This window comes from Artibeus jamaicensis, unplaced genomic scaffold (assembly GCF_021234435.1).
Source record: "Artibeus jamaicensis isolate MK-2021 breed Jamaican fruit bat unplaced genomic scaffold, CSHL_Jam_final contig_373, whole genome shotgun sequence".
Classification (NCBI taxonomy): Eukaryota; Metazoa; Chordata; class Mammalia; order Chiroptera; family Phyllostomidae; genus Artibeus; species Artibeus jamaicensis.
Window position 1 is genome coordinate 3,400,679 of NW_026521807.1, and position 18,000 is coordinate 3,418,678.

The 18,000-nt window shown below is 39.9% G+C and overlaps 1 protein-coding gene across 5 annotated transcripts in view; it reads right to left on the reverse strand.

The window, feature by feature from the left end:
- The window catches only part of ARSB (arylsulfatase B), a 138,489-nt gene extending 127,233 nt beyond the window's left edge, over positions 1-11,256 (reverse strand). The window contains exon 1 of one of the 5 annotated variants that reach the window (XM_053664434.1): positions 10,764-11,250. In XM_053664434.1, the coding sequence (XP_053520409.1) occupies positions 10,764-11,075 (312 nt within the window). In that variant the 5' untranslated portion in view covers positions 11,076-11,250. Of the gene's footprint in view, positions 1-10,763 lie in introns of all 5 variants that reach the window. The other 4 variants (XM_037143695.2, XM_053664432.1, XM_053664433.1 and 1 more) reach the window with 4 other exon arrangements.
- Positions 11,257-18,000: the final 6,744 nt, after the last annotated feature.

Below are 18,000 nucleotides of genomic sequence, written 5' to 3' on the forward strand. Positions count from 1 at the left end.
AAATTATTTTAATCTGAATATGCCATCTCTTTCCCGCTGGGGTTGTGAATGATAAACTATTACAATATCCAGGCCGGGAAAGGAAAACATTTCTCTCAACATACATAACCCCTACCCCCCAAATCACAGGAGGATTCTGTCTATGGTTGACACCAGAAGTTTATCAATAGAAAATTAATCCTGGGTTCAAAAACTTCATAATATATACCAATTGGCAACAGAGCAGGATAAGGAAAGATAATGTTTTACGGAATTCAAAAGATTCAGTGGAGATAAATGCTGTGTGCAAATTTCTCAGACGGAAGGCTCATCCATCACAGGCAGAGAACTGACTCTGCCCGCTCTGTAGCACCACCAAGGGATGCTGTGCGATCCAGTTTTCCAAGGCCACGGGCACCAAGCCAGGTGGTCAGCTGAAGCCTGCTTCTATTATCTGCAATCATATGGGGCAGGGAATTTGTTCTTTTCAGTTCCTGAGAATTTATTTGACAGAGCATTTTTATGGCATTACTGGAGAGCGGAAGCTAAACTCTGGATGACATCCAAAGAACATGTTTTTTGGTCTGTTCAAACACTATTTGAAGTAAGGAAGCTGTAATGTGCAGAGAAGCGGTAAACAGGCAAACGCTGAGCTGGTTTCAACCCAGCACTTTACTTTAGCACAGAATTATAAGCCACACAATGCTTCATGGGGTAGCGTGACAACAGGCACCCACAGAAACCAAAAGAAAAAAATAAAGCTCCCCTTGTAGGGGCAACAGCATCTAAAACACTTCCATTCTAACAGGCATCTTCAATGAGGGTGTGTGCAAACGTACAGGGTCCCAGAGAAAATACATGTAAGTCCAGAGAGGGTCCTCTCTCTCTCCAACATGGACAGCTATCTCTTCTTCAAGAAACCAAATCCTCTCTCAAAAAACAGCTTCTCCTAAAATTCTGCTTGGGCATCAAGGATTCCCTCTGCAAAGGCAAGGGGTCTGCAAATTCAGTGAAGGACCTGGCCTGTCTCTGGGTTCTTTCTGTGAGATAAATAATGAGAAATCCTTGTTTACAGGTTCTGTTGCACATAAAAATTCATTTGATCCTGAGAGTTATCGTGTCCTCTGAAGATCTAGAAGACACCAGCAGTGTAGTCTCATGAGCTTCAGGGAGAAAAACAATCTCCTGGACCCGATCTCTTGGAAGGGGAGGGAAAGAGATGGGGTGGCTTCCACGTCAGAACCTCTTACAATTCCTTTTTCAGAAGTCCAGGCAGTCTATTGATCGATTACCTATTTGGAAGCTTAGAGCACAGTATTTCAGCTAAACTTACAATAAACTCCCCCAGGGCCCAGGAGAACCACTACGACACTCACGGCAATGAATGCCATTTCTCCCCTCGCCTCAACAGTGTTGAGAGGTAACATCCAGTAGAACAGAACGAAAGTTCTGTCCTGTTGGTCTGACCTGTGCAAGATGAACTCATGCCCCCATTGCACCTGCATGTTTCTGCAACACCTGCTTGAAAATTCAGGAAGATGGGCAGCTCTGTCCCTCCACATTACACACCAGAAACTGTAGAGGGAAGCTTCATGATCAGAACATAATCACAGAACATGCTGGGAGCCAGCCAGGAGTCAGAACATCCAGCTTGTGCCTTGGCCAGGATGCTATAGGTGTTTTAACCATGGCCAAGTGCCACTCGTGCCACTTACGTTTATTCCTGAAGATGCCCTACAGAACAAATGGATGGTGGAGAATCTGCTCCCTCCCCCCCTTAAGCCTTCTAAAAAGCGGTCAGCTGGCCATGCTCAGAAGCCAAGAGCTACAGAACACACATTATGACTGCTAGGGCCCTGGCTCGGCCATCTGGCCTGGTCTTCCAGAGCTCAGGCTGCAGAACTGGCTGGTGTCACTGACAGTTTTAAGGGTCTATTTATTTCGGTGTTGATTAGCAAAGAGCATAAATCTCTAACTGAACTCACAAAGAGATGTTGTTTGTAGAAGGAATAAACAAGGCAGAAACCATTGCAGTGCCTTCCTCTGTTTAAACTACGAATCCAGCCACGAGCCCAAAATGAAAAGGGAGGAAAATAGTTGTTAGTAAGTGATATGATTAAGGAAACAAAAACAAAGAGTTACCAGACAGTGACAGCTTATGCTCAGAGTGATTCTTGAAATAACAAACCTAAAAAATCAACCACAAAATACACCCTAAGTCCAGTGGGTCATATTCCACTTAACCCCAAACTTAATGCTTCATTTCCAATTACTTGGGAAGTAAAATATGTGAAATGTGGAATTGTTTCTTTAAAATATCTTCAATACTTAATAGAAGAAAGTCTCCAGATGCCCCTTCCCTCCTGAGAATGCTTCCTGGCTCTGGCTAGGCTTAGGATGACACCCATCTTCAGGAAAAACAGAAGCCCGACCAGAGGCCGTCATCCTCACAGGCCCCTGCTTTGGAACCCTGGTGTGCTTCAGTGAGTAGCCACCTTGCTTGTTCTATGGACCTAATGCACCCTTTGTTCCTCCCCCTAAAGAGTCCGGGTTAAAGACTAAGAATAAAGACTAACGCGCACTCGCCCTTCAGAGGACTTCATGCTACTCTCATCTCTCACTCCCTGGCCGCCTTTGCCGGGGGTCCTGGGAAGATTCCCAACTGGTGACATGCATCCTTCATAAGAACTCCACCCCTCTCTTCTAGCAATTCACTCCTCTTTTTACTCTTTTCTAATCTTAAGAGTCCAGGGGGAGTGGACCAGGGGCAGGAGTCCACTGACAGGCAAGCCTGTGGATGGGTGATAAAGAATGGGCAGGCAGGACAGTGAGGACAACGAGGAGAGGAAGCAGGGAGATGCGGCGTCCTCCGGCAGAACGCCCTGGCCTTGCCAAGCCACAGTGGGCAGCGCCCTATTCTACTCGCAGCCCTGGGTCTTACCTGCTCACACTCTCAAAGCAAAGTTGAAGCAAAAGTGAAAAATTATGCATGATGCTCACGTACCGCCTCCCTCCTATATTTTCTGTCCAAGGTTCTGCTTCAGGGGTGAGTGAAAAGCTATGAAAGTGTCTTATCTGTTTATCGATGATATTTAGAGAAATGTGGCTTAGGTCCCTTAAGAATGAAACCTTGGAGTCATCTTTCATTGCTTCTATTCTCTGCCAAGGTTTATACAGTTCTGGTGGAGTGGTCCCCTCGGTTCCCAAGGTAAGAACGTTCCCAGGTGAGGACCAAAGTTACTTTACTTTTTTCCCAGAAGGAACTTTTTCCACTCAGGCCTACCACTTTTGCTATACTTTAATCTTTTCATTTCTCACAAAGGACACAAGGGCATTAGAAATGACCTGTCAAACCCTAAGCAGCTAAGATAGCCAGCTCCTTCAGCTCAGGAGTTAAAGCACTTGGCACATTCATTCATTCATTTAGTTGTTCAACACTGAGTGCTCCTCTAGGCCAGAGATAAATAAACAGGGCAATCTAGTGAAGTCGGACCTGAGACCAACTGACCACACTTAACATGCGTACCAGGAGTGAAGAAGTATGATGCGTATTTAATACTGAATAAAGTCAATTTGTAGGAATATGGAAATATAGTATTTTCAAGTCTTCTACTTGCACTAAAAGTAGTATACAAATTCTATTAGAAAAGCTGAAGGATTATTTATTTATTTAACATCTTTGATAAACACCTTTATTACAAGTGTTATTTTGTTGAAATGTATTTGACATAAAACACTGTGTAAACTTAAGATGTATCACATGTTAATTTGATACATTTAAACATTATAGATTGCCATTGCAGTGATAATTAACACCTGTAGCATATTACATAATGATCCTTTCTTTTTAGTGGTTGAAATCATTAAGTTCTAGTCTCTGAGAAGTCTGATTATAATACAATAGTGTTGACTATATTCACTACACTGTGCATTAGATTTCTAGGTCTTATTTACTACTTGTTCTAAGTTTGTCCTATCCCCCTTCAGGAGTTTAAGTTAATATTTCTTATCTTGAGATTTTAAACAAGGGGAAAGTAAATATAAAATCTATTTCATTGTGTATAACATGCATCCAAAGGATTCCAAGAAATTAAGAAATGAGCTACTACGGAAAGATAGGAAGAAGGGCCAGGGAGGAGGATGAAAAGATTTTTCTAAAAACATACATCTCTCTTAAAATCTTTTATATTTGAAACTTGAATATATTTCATTATGTTAAAAATAAGCTTACTTTTTTAAAAAGGAAAAATACAAACTTTAATTCTTTTTTTAAAAGTTTTTATTGTATTTTTTCCATTGTCATTTAGTCCCCTTATATCTCCCTCCCCCCAGCAATCAAAATTTAATTCTAACTGGAATTACATGTTTATGAAGAATGCCACATGGCACTTTATTGTGGTCCCTCCTTAAAATATATTTCTTTGGAACACTGTTAGATTAGAAATATTCTTTAGTAAATAGTAGCCTTCAATGTAACTATTATGAAAACTGAAGCAAGTTTTAATATTTTACCACGAGCAGGCAGTACTGGGTACGGGGCCTGCCTCTCTGAGCTCTGAGCTTGCTTTTCACACCCCCCTTTCGCTCAGCCACAGTGGGCCTCCGAGCCCCATTCAGAGACCCTCTCTCCACCTCACAGCCTTTACCTTGGAAGTCCCTCCCACGGTGTCAAACTGCTTCCCAGGATCTTGCCATGGTTGACTGTTGGTTCAGGCCTCTGCCAATGTCATCTTCTTGGAAATACCTTTCTGAGTCACTATTACTTGACCTGCTTTATTTTCTTCCCCATATTTGTTGCCATATCATTTGAATTCACCTTCCTCAATTGTTTTTATTTCACCCCCCTGTTAATAACTTCTTCCCCTAGCCTCACCCTCACCACACGATAAGCCCTAGGAGATCGAGAATATATAGCGCAATGCCCAGCACATACAGTTGCTCAATAAGTATTTGGTGAAGGAAAGAATGAGTTAATGCATGCATTATACTTAATGGTGATAGACCGAAAGCTTTCCCTCTAAACTCAGGACTAAGAAAAGGATGCCCACTCTTGCCACTTCTATTCAACAATGTACTGAAGGTTCTACTCAAAGCAATTAGGGAAGAAAATGAAATAAAAGGTGTCCAGATTAGTAAAGAAGAAGTAAAACTGTTTCTATCTGTAGATGACAGGATATTGTATACAGAAAATCATAAAGAGCATGTATAAATACACAAATACACTATTAGAACTAATAAGTTCTTCAAAGTTCCAGGCTTCAATATATGTCAGTTGCATTTCTATATAGTAGCAATGAACATTCAGAAACCGAATTAAGAAAACAATTATATTTACAACAGATCAAAAAGAACAAAAACTTAGAAACAGTTGTAACCAAAGAAGTGCAAGATTTGTAGGCTGACAACTAAAAAATATTTTTGAGAGAAATTTTAAAGGCCTAAATAGAAAGACATCTCATATTCACAGGTAGGAAGGCTTATATTGTTAAGGTAATAATATTCCTCAAATGAGCTTACAGATCAATCAATCCCTATCAAAATCAGAAATGAACAAGTTTGATCCTAAAATTCATATGGAAATATAAGAGGCCCAGAACAGCTAAAACAATCTCAAAAAAGAACAAAATGAGAAAACTCACACTTTCTGATTCTAAAACCTATCACAAAGCTATAGTATCAAGATAGCATGGTATTGACATAAGGATAATCCTAGAGATCAACAGAATAGAATTGTGAACACAGAAATAAACCCATATATCTATAGTCAATTGATTTTTGACAAGGGTACAAAGACCGTTCAATGGAAAAAGAAGTCTTTTCAGCAAATAGTGCTGGAACAACTGGACATCCATGTGCATCCACATCTTCAAAAAATATACAAAAATTTAAAAAATGGATCAAAGACCTAAATGGAAGAGCTGAAACTACAAGACTCTTAGAAGAAAACATGGAAGTCTTGGTGACCTTGAATCAGACAGTGTATTTTTTAGATATGACACCAAAAGCACAACCAAAGCAAAGTAAATAAACTGAAATACACGGAAATACACTGAAATAAATTAAAATTTAAAACTTTTAAACATAAAAAACATCTTGAAAATAAAAAGACAACCCACAGAAGAGAAGAAAGTAACTGCAAATTATATATATGGAAAGGTCAAATATCCAGAATATACAGAGAACTCTAACAACTCAACAATAAAAAGACAACAATCCAATTAAAAAGGAGATAGAGGACATGAGTAGGGATTTCTCCAAAGAAATACGCAAATGGCCAATAAGACATAAAAAAGACAGTTAATGTCACTAGTCATTATGGAAATGCAAATCAAAAGCACAGTGAAATACCACTTTATACCCACTGCGCTGACTAGAAGGCTATAATAAAAAACGCAGACAGTAAGTGTTGACAAGGATGCGAGCCCACACACATTGCGAGCCCACACACATTGCGAGCCCACACACACTGTTGGTGGGAATGTGAAACAGTGCAGCTGCTGTGGAAACAGTTTGGAAGCTCCTCAAAAAGTTACACACAGAGTTGCCGCATGACCTAGCATTCCACTACTAGATATACAGCCAAGAAAACTGAAATAGATATGTTCATACGAGACTTGTACACGGATGATCACAGCAGCATTATTCATAATCACACACAAAAAAAACACTCCAATGTCCATTAACTGATGAATGGAAAAATAACGTTTGTATTTCCATACAATGGAATATTACTTGGCCATAAAAAGGAGTGATACACGCTATGATATGGATGAAAGAACACCTACTGTATGATTCTATATGTGTCCAGAAGAGGCAAATCCATAGGGATGAAAAGCAGATTAGTGTTTGCCAGAGCTACGGGAAGATGGGGATGGGGACTGACCGCTAATGGTTATGGGGTTCCTTTTTGGGGTACTGGACAGGTTCTGGAAATAGTAGTGGTGATGGTTGCATAACTTTGTGGGTATACAAAAAAACAACAAATTATACACTTAAAATGGTTAATTTTATGGTATGTGAAATATAGTTTTTAAAAAAGAGTATAGAACATTAAGCAATTTCAGATACTGCTGGTAGGAATGTAGAATGATACAACCGACTGAATTGGAATTTTGCAATATTTATCAAAATTACAAATGCACTGAACAGAAAATTCTTTAAAAAATTTATCCTACAGATGTATTCAAACGTGCAAATTTATTGTGACATATTTATTGACTTCAGCATTCTCTGATGTATCAAAAGCCTGGAAACAACCTATATGCCCATCATTATGAGACTGGTTAAATAAATCATGATATATCCATTTAACAAAATACTATACAGCCATGAAAGCTGAGAATACTTTTTAAATAAAAATACGGACTTATTTCAAATGTTAAAGTTTAGAAAAACAAGGTTCAAAGCAGTGTGAAGAGTATGTATTTTCTTGTATTTAATAAAATACTGCGTACATAATTCAGATAGCATTGTTTGCCTGCAAAAGATGGGCAACTTGATACCTAAGGAAGAAAAGGTGTGTGTATGTGTATGTAGAAAGATATTTTCACTGTAAGCTCTTTTTGTAACTTTTGAGTTTTAATCATGTGAATGTATTTTCTATTCCAAAAAGAAGTAAAATATAGATTTGAAAAATAATGAATATGGATGAGCCTTATAGGGCCATGGGAAGAACACTAGCCTAAGTGTACAGAGACCTGAATTTTCTATTTCTGAAATTGTGCGTAACTTTCTTACCTCATCTGCTCATCAGCTTCCCTTTCCCCCTTTTCCCAATCTCTACTCATTTCTTTCAGAAAAGCATGCATATTTTAAAATGTTCATATGTGAGGACTCTAAACAATTATATATCTCAACAGAAAAGGCTGAATTCATGTTTTCATTTGAACAAGTTTGCAGCAGCAGAACAAGCAGCTCTTGCACCTGTAAGACAGTGTTGGACAAGGTTAATCTTTCTACCAGTAGATGGGGTTAGTGAGTATAATAATGTTTATCCAAGCCACAGAGCAAATGTTTACTATTTGCTCTAATGGACACAGGAGTCTTAGAGTCAAAGAAATTTACAGAGATAGGGCCTCAGAGTTCAGCACATTTCCCATACTTTCCAGCAGTGGAAAATGTTGTCTAGTAAGGTCAGAGCCTGTAAATTGTCATGGCAAGAAGGAAACCCACATCTCATTATTAACTGTTCTGATGAACTAAATACTTAAACTAAAATACTAAAAGTCAGTACTTCTTGGAAATGTAAAGTTCCATCAGTCAGTCTAGGCTTGCTTATCATTTTATGCTCTTCTGCTCTAAAGTTAAATGATTATGAGAAGGGGGGGCCTGTAAATATTAAAGCATGCCTGCTAAATTCACATATAGGCTATTAAGTAACGTAGTTCTTTCACATACCTAATTTTAAAAGAAACAAATTTCCTCATTTTATTGTCTAAAATTATGCACAACACATGCTTTGTTTCAGAAATAAAGCCTTTTTCCCTATTCCCATTTTACATTTATCAGTCAATTCCTAACCTGAAATATGATTGGATAATTTTTTAAATTGAGATGTTGAGGAACAACCTAAATATCTAAAATAATAGATCATTCAGTAAATATATTTAATAATTCTGAGTAGGCAAAATAATATAGTGGGTATGCAGCCACGAATCCTTTGCAGTTCAAATCCTGGTCTACCACTTACTTGCCCTGTGATTTTAGGCAAGTTTCTCAACATAGTCCAGCTTCAGTTTCCCTGTTATCAAACAGTACGGATAATAGTGATTCCTACTTCATCAGGTTGCTGTCAGAATGTATCTCAGTGCTTAGAACAGTACCAGTACATACTATCTGAGAGCAAGAGGCTTCTTCACTCTTTGAGAAATAATGACTCATTTAAAAGAGGATACTTTCTAACCCAAGGTAATTTCTAATTGGGCTTCATGAACTCTATCAGAATAAAACAGAAAAGTCAAACAAAATGCTTGGTGAGGATGACTTGCTATGCTGAGTGACCTCTAAACTGTTTTGGAACACCCAGCCTCTACCCTGTCTTCACTTCCTAACTGCAGGTAACTCTAAATATTCAAGTTTTTGTTTTGGTTTTTGGTTTTTTTTTTTTCAAGATGAAATGTTCCTGACTGGTAGGGGAGGATGTTAAGGGACAAAAGCAGCCAATTACATGAGCAAATTATTGAAGTACAGTATTTGCTTTCCTGTTCAAGTCTGTTGGAAAGGAGGAAGTTAGAGAAAGGAATAGCCCCTCCCATTCTTCTTGTAATTTGAGTTCAGTTCCCTTGCTTTGGAGCAAATGCAAAACCATTTTGAGCAGATGCCTTTCTTCGTTTTCCTTTCTTCTTCACTCAAATGCTCCTTTAGTCCTACAAAGCACTCAGGGTAAGATCTGCACCAGAGTAGATATTCCTGATTATACTTAGCAGCCAAAGTTAGAATGTAGCAAGTACTTAGGGCTGGCAGTGAAAGGAACCATCCTTTATCTCCATTGCAAACCTTCACTACAGCCATTTCTCGGACTGTTTGTGCAACTCCCATTTCTGTTTCTAGAAGTCTTCAGACCACTGTGGAAATCTTTGTTACAACTGAACATCTCCCTTCTCTTGATCTCAGGACAAGAGGTAGGGTTGATCTGAAATGCTACAGGAACACAGATTTGGGGTGGCAAGGTTCAAGAATATTTTTTGTACAGCTAGGGCATAAAGTATGCTCATAAAGAGACAGTACATATGCATATATGAGGGTATGCATGTGATCTCAGACGGTTCCCACTTATGGTATTTAATATGGTCAAAATCACATCAGGATCTTACGAAAATGTCCATCTAATTCAGATTAAGAATAAGAGGCTTGAGATGCCTAGTGGGTGCAGGAAAGGCACCAACCCAGCTCAGCTGCTTTCTAGCTGTGTGAGTCTTAACACATCATTCAACCTCTGCAGGTTTGTTTCCTGATTTGTAAAAGGGGATTAAAAATAACTGCTACCTCACAGGTTGTTTTGAGAATTACCTTTAAAAACAGTAAAGCACTATGCAAACGTTCTCCATTTTTCAAGTTACCTAACACATATGCACACTCTTTACAAGTATATATATTTTTTCTATTAACTACAAAGAAGTTTTAAAGACAAGCTTTCGGAGACAATGAAGATGCTCAGAGTACTGGTTGAATACAGGTTAAATGTGAAAGGAACGTCAGCAACCCAAGAAAAATCAACCTGTGCAAGTTTCACTGCAGGGATGCCAAAACTTGGAAAAATTACTTTAATCTTTGGTCGGACCGTCCTAGCCCGCGACGGCTGGGGTCACAGGGGACCAGAGCCGTACCCCGAGGGCACTCTCACTTTAACTCTCCCCCCAGCCTGGCGGCTCCCCGCCTCTCACTGCCTCTCCGGGCGCCCTGCCAGCTCCCTCTCCATCCTCCCAGTCCAGGATCGCCCCGCAGAGTCCGTTCCGACCCTCCCGCCCACCCACTAGGGCCCAGCACCCAGCATTCTCCAGAAACCCCTCCACCCCCGGACCTTCAGAAAACGAAAGACAGAAAAACCACCCTGGAGGCGGGGCGCGGGGGACTGCGGCCGCCGAGGAGCCAAGCATGCGCATAGGCCGCCGCGGAGGCGGTGCAGCTGGGCAAGAAGCCGCCTCGCTCGCCTGGGGCTCGGGGCACTGAGCGCGGCTCGCCCCAGGGTTTCCACCCACTTCCCGCAGGCTCGCGGGCTGGGCCGGGCCGGGCCCGGAGCTGCGCGGCGGGCGGCGGAGCGGGCGGCCGCCGGGGGCGCCGCGTACCTGGTAGCGGCCGGTGAGCAGCTGGCTGCGCGAGGGCGTGCACAGCGGCTGCGTGTAGTAGTTCTGCAGGAGCACTCCGCCGGCCGCCAGCGCGTCCAGGCGCGGCGTGCGGATGTGCGAGCCGTGGAAGCCCACGTCGTTCCAGCCCAGGTCGTCCGCCAGCACGAAGACGAGGTGGGGCTGCCGGTCGGCTCCGGCGCCCGGCGGCGGCAGCAGCAGCAGCAGCAGCAGCAGCGGCGGGAGGGTGGCGGGCAGGAGCGGCAGCCGCAGGCCGGGGCCTCGGGGCAGGCTCTGAGCGCCGCGCGGGCCCATCTTTCGCGGTTCACGGTCCCCGAGCCTGTGGCGCCACTAGCCTGGGGCACAGCTTAGAGATAGAATCAGGAACTGGGCGGCCGGGGCCTGCCCCGCCCCGGGACTTCACCCCCTGCGGGCGCGGGCCGGAGAGGCCGGCGCCGGGCCCCCCTGCGGCTCTCACCCCACGCGAACCGGTGAGACGGGGGAGGAGCCTGCGGCCCAAGCTCGCGCGGCTGCTGCTGCCCTGCCCCAGCAGCTGTGTCCGAGCGAGGCCCGCTGGCTCCGTGGAAGAAAACACTGATGCTTCACAGGGGCAAAGATCTCTAACCTTTCCAGCTATGAACTTTGTGGCGTGGCATTCTAACAGATCTATTATCGAGTTTCCAAAGCATTTTCACTGCCCCCATTTCTCTTTTCCCTCATCTCTTTAAATCTCGCAACAACACTGGCAGCTAGGAATTATAATTAACGCACCCCCCCCCCTTTTTCCAGAATAAACAAACTTGTTGGTAGTTGGTTGAGCCTAATCCAAACTCAGTTCTGCCTCCAGATCCTGAACTATGATGTTTTAAAGGTAGGGGTACAGTCATTTCTAGCACGAGTTCAGCCTCGTGAGGGTGGGAGGACGAAGAGGCAGAAGTCTAAATGATGTGTCAGACTCTATTTATGAGTAGCATACACCTGTGAAGTCACTTCCCACTAGCAAACGGGCCTCAGTACACACTGCGACTGCATGGTGCCCTTTTGAAAGTGCAGTTTTACTTAGGCTTCCCTGGAGTTGTTTGGGGTGCTGTGTGGGCACTGGGTAGCTCATTAGCTTGTCCACATGAGAGCCCCGTCAGAGCTGGCTCCCTGACAATCAAATAGTGAACCAAAGCACTATAGTACCTAATTTGCTTGAAATAATCAGTAAATGTAAAGAAAAATTCCCTTAACCACATGCTCACTGAATTGGGAAGTTAGCCTTCTGACCAGTATATTCCCATTGCCGCCCATGACTTTCTGCCTACCCCATGTCTGGAGATACATAATAACAATTGCAGGTTAAAAAAAAAATTAGGCACTGAATCCTTTCAGGTTTAATTAATCCGATGCCATGTGGGTTATTTTACAACTTTATAAGTTGTAGATAACTGATAGCAATGGAAACTATTTTTTGTTTTATGCCTATGCAAATGAATTTTATCCAGTGGAATGATATATACCCCCACCCTCACCCCCACCACCACGGAAAAAACCGTTTTTGCCTCCACTTGCACATTTAATATTCCTAATCTGTTCTTTGGATTGTCCTTTGAACTAGTTTAACACTATATCAATTTTCTCATTAATGAGTTGAATATAATATATTCATTTTTGTCTGTATATGGGTCATGATTTTGTCTTTTTTTGGAAAATTACCCTTTAACAGAATATTTTCTTCTTATATGCATATAATTATTTTCCTTTGCATGAAGCAGATTATATTACAACCACTTTTTTTTTTACAACCACTTTTCATTGCTGGTGAAATCGATGAAATTTAGCAGGAACATTTTGAAATACAGCTTTAAATTAAAAAGAATAAAGAGCCATTTGACTTTCATTATATTAGGACTTGAAATTTCATGTGAAGACCCTTTAGCAGGCCACAACGAACAGAACTTTTAACTATGGCCCTTGCATGTCCTTCTGTCCTGTAACCGTTCCTCCCTACCCTTCCTGATAAAAATCAAATTGCCCAAAGCATGGCTGCTAATCAGCAGGAACAATTACAACTTGACCAACTGCTTCTGAACAACTTGACCAACTGCTTTTGAAACTAGCTATGCTGGCAGTGAGCTTTCTCATGTCCTTCATTTTCAAATATAAACTTATGCAAACAGTGCTCTGGAAGCGTGCAAATTAGTTAATTTTTAAAAAGTCAATTCTATTTTTCATCTGTTTGTGGAACACTGTACTGTGCATGACAAACTAGTTATTGTAAACTCTCTCAGTTGGAGTTTGTCTGATGTTTCCTAATGATTAGACTCAGGTTACGGTTTGTGCAGAAATATCACAAGAGTGATGCTGTATCTTCTCAGTGATACATGTTGGCACATGGAGAGGCATACGAGGCACATGATGTTGATGTGCTCTATTATTTGAACACTTCACTCAGGTGCCATTTCTCCACTGTAAAGCCACTACTTTCCCCTCATCATTAACAAGTGTTTTACGAGGAGATACTTTTAGACATGTACATATTCTGTTATTCCTAAAACTTTTGCCTATTAGTTTCAGCATCCACTGATGCTTCTTGCTTCAATAAATTATTAGGATGGTTGCCAAATGGTGATTTTGTAATTCAGTCATTCCTAATATATTTATTAGTTGCTTTTCTATAGTACTATAAATAACTTTCCCTTCTCCATTTACTCGTTAATTTCACTATGAACTCATGGATTCTTGTTTTAATCAATAAGTTATAATACTTTGCTGTAATTATTTCAGTGCTCAAATTTCCTCTAACTTGGGCAGTGGGAGCCTCTTCAGTCTGGCTTTTCTATCCTTTCCGCACATCCTCTTTAATCTTGGAGCACTTAACTTACTTAGTACAACATAATATTCTAGGTTTATCTTGGAGAAATCAGACATTTTCCCAAGGAACCCTGATTCCTCTTAGTGGAGTGTGGCATGTAGAAACCAAGATTTGTGCTTTAGGTGTGCTCATTGCTACTGGGCTGTCATTGCTTCTAGGCGCTCTCACCAGACAAACATGGGAGCTAGATGTATGTGTGGGGATATACACACACATAAGTGTATACACACATCCACATATATATACTGATACATATCTACAGTTCATAGTGAGTACATTTGATTCTGTCACCCCCTTTCCATAGGTGTATGGGTTGTACAAATTTTCACTATGTCCAGCTATTAAAGAAGTACTATATTTTTACATTTTTGCCAACCTGATATGAGAAATGCTAATATCTGGATACTTTGTTTTTGTTACTAAATTTCTGTTATAAGTAAAGTGAAACATCTTTTTATATGCCAGTGGGCCATTTTTACATTATTTTTGTAAATTGCCATTTTGTATTGAGGTTTTGGTGTTTTCCCCCCTCAATTTTTAAGAGTTCTTTATATATTAGAGATGTTACCTAACTAATATATTTCACAAATATTTTCTCCCAGTTTGTCAATTGTCAAATATTTCATTATGGTGTTTTTGGACATACTAAAGTTAATTTTTTTTGTATAGTCAAATTTATCAGTACTTTTCTTATGTGCCATCTGGACTTGAGTCATAGACTTTCCTTACACCAAAATTAAAGTAAAAATCAGTGATGTCTTCTTCTAGTACTTGTATGGTTTCAGTTTTCACACTTAGACCCCTGATTTATCGGCACTTATTTCTGTACACATGTGAGATATGGATCTAATTTTATTTCTTTCCTAATGACTATCCAGTTGTCTCAGCACCACTTACAACAAGAATAAAGTCCATCTTTGCTCTAGTGATACGAGATGCCACCTTTATCATACGCTTAAGTTCCATATATACGTGGGTCTATTTCTGGGCTTTCTGCTCTGTTCTGCTGCCCCATCTGTGGGTTCATGGCCCAGTACACACTGTTCCAGTTACAGGCTTTACCAGGTGTTTTAAGGTATGTTAGTAACTCCTTATGGCTCTTTATCTTTCATCTTTTCCTGGCTTTTTCTATATACTTATTTTTTCATATGAAATTTAACATCAACATGTTCTCATAAAAAAGTTAGTTGGCATTTTTCTTGGAATTATATTACATTTATAAATTAATTTAGGGACAACTGAAATCTTTATGATACTAAATTGTCCTATCTAAAAAAAAAAATGTGGCCTGGCCGGTGTAGCTCAGTGGATAGAGCATGGGCCTGTGAAGCAGGTTCGATTCCCAGTCAGAGCACATGCATGGGTTGCAGGCCAGGTCCCAGTGGGGGATGCGTGAGAGGCAACCAGACAATGATGTTTCTCTCCTTCTCTTTCTCCTTCCCTTCTACTCTCTAAAAATAAATAAATAAAATCTTTTAAAAATAAATAAAATAGAAATAAATGTTAACATTCATTTATTAAGGTCTACTTTTGTATTTTTTAAAAGTGTTTTAAAATTTTGCTCATATCAGTTTTGTGCCTTTCTTGTTAAATTTATTCCTAAGTACTTCATTTTTTTCTGTTGCTATTGAAATGGGGTTTCTCCATCATTCTGTCTTTTAATAGGATATTTTTTGTGGAGGTGAAGGCTACTGATTTCTGCATGGTAATTTACATTTCTCCAAGTACTGAATTATTTTACTGTTCAAGTTAGTAAAATCACTGATTTTATTTTAGGGTTTTCTCAGTGCATAATCATACCAGTAAAAACCATTCCAATCAGTTTGAAGATGCAAAAAATAGGACTGAAATCAAGGCAGCTTCCAATTCACCATCTGGTATACAAATTAATTGTGCTTGGAACTTGGGATTTTTTTTTTACATGGAAAGGATCTTACACATAATTACTTGGTATGTATTCTAACCCACACAAACCCTGTTTAACCCATAGTTAAAATCTCTGAATTCCTAAAGTCAGTAAGGAAAAAACCAACAATCTAATGTTCAAATGGGCAAAATTTAGGGACATAATAGTTTACAGAAAATGAAATATAAGTGGTTATTAAATACATGAATAGATATTCAATCTCACTCAAAAGGAGAAATACAAATTGAAATTTCAATAATATACCACACATACTAGTTGTAACTCACTGTGTTGGGTAAGGCAGAAAGAAACCAGCCCTCTCATATGTTAATCACAGAAGTGAAATTTGACATAGCCTTTAAGGAGAACAATTTTGCATATATGTCAAAGTGTATATACAATTTAACCCAGCAATTCCAGTTGTAGGAATTTACCATTCAAATATACTCAATCAAGAAATATCATAAACACCAAGATACTCATTTTAGCCTTATTTTTATTAGAAAAATGCAAATAATAGGGCCTGGTCAAATTAAGTATAGGATAATAAGCAATCAAGTAAAAGGATGATATGGAATAATCTCTGAGATATGTTATTAAATTTTAAAAGTTGGGAACAGGACATTATACTTGGTATGTTTTCATTTGCTTAAAACTATATGTATCCATGTGCATATACAAAGGCCTGTCCAGAAAGTATCCAGCCATGTAACTGAAAAGTAGACATTTATTGAAGAAGATACAAGAAATATTTTACATAGGACAATGACACCTCAGTCCCCTTCAAAGTAGGCACCTTGGGACCTTACACAGTTCTCCCAGCTTCTCTTCTGCTGTGCAAAACACTCTGCAAAATCCTTTGTGGGACTTGCCATCAGTTGCTCAATTATATTTTCCTGAATCTCATCAATGGTCTGAAATTGCTTCCCTTTTACAGGTGATTTTAGTTTTGGGAAAAGCCAGAAGTCACAGGGCACCAAATCTGGGCTACAGGGGGGGCTGAGTCACCTGGGTGATGTGATGTTTTGCCAAAGAACTGCAGATGTGATGCATGAGCGGTCACGTTGTCATGGTGGAGTTGCCAGTCAGCAGTTGCCCATAGCTGTGGCCTTCTGAATCATCTGAATAGTTTCCATGGAGGAATGTTCAAGCTTAATGCAAAGTTTGATGCAGATTTGTTGCTCTACTTGCTCAGTCATTTTGAATGTGATGGTCGCAGAGTACATATGCTCACTCAGTGATGTCTACCACCCCCACTGACTGGTACAGTGAAGTGGTCATTGTTCACACATGCACGTTCCAGTCCACTCTCCTTGGTTGCCAGGTTACATCGATATTGTGCAAACCATTCTCGTTATATTAACAGTGGCTGGACTTTTTCCAGACAGACCTCGTATACCTATATTCATATATTGAGAAAAATGCTTAAATATTTATAGAGTATCTTAAGAAGGATACAGAAAAAAAGGCTAACATGTACTGTCCCTAGATAGAGTGTTTAACTGAGGACAGGTATAGGAAAGAAACTAACTTTTCACCTTAATCCTTTATGCCTTCTAAATTGTAAAGTTTAAATATGTTATCTATTTAATAGCATTTTATTAATAACATTAGCAATATAATTTGCATTTAAATATAAAAATGCATTATAAATGAGAACAGAGAGTCAAGAATAAATATCTCTCAGTGAACATATTTGTAAAGCCCAAAGGCCATGCACTAATAAAATCACATGGAGGCCCTGGCTGGTGTAGCTCAGTGGATTGAGCACAGGCCTGTGAACCAAAGAATCCTGGTTTGATTCCCAGTCAGGGCACATGCCTGGGTTGCAGGCCAGTTCCCAGCAGGGGATGCATGAGAGGCAACCATACATTGATATTTCTCTCCCTCTCTTTTTCTCTTCCCCTCTAAAATAAATAAATAAAATCTTTTAAAATAAATAAAACTTTTAAAAAATAAATAAAAATTTTAAAAAAGAAAAGAAAATCACATGGATGCTTTTGCCTTTTGGTTTTTCCAGTTTGCAGAGCCCTTGGTTCTTGGCCCGGTGCTCATTGGCTATAAATTATGCTCAGAAGTCAGTAAATCTGTTCCAAGGCTTCCATTTTTGTTTCAGTGCCTTTGAGTATAATAAATATTGCACAAAACAGCTAAGCAATTTTAAACACTTTATTTCTAAACGTTTAACTGTTGGGGTAGAGATAAGAATGGCAAGAGATCTTAGAAAACCTGAAGTCCACTAACTAAATGTGCTAACTTGTGGTTAGAGTTACTCATTGCCCCATTTATTACCCTGAATACTTCAGAAGGAGATAGACTTGAACATCAGAAAGAATATCCAACCTTTGTTACTTTAGATGTCAGCTATTAAATTACAGCCGGAATGTATTTTCACAATACATTTAGATTTGGGAAACTGATCTGGAATGGATTTGTTTCTTCTACGATATCTAAGTGAGTCAGTGGGAGAGGACTTT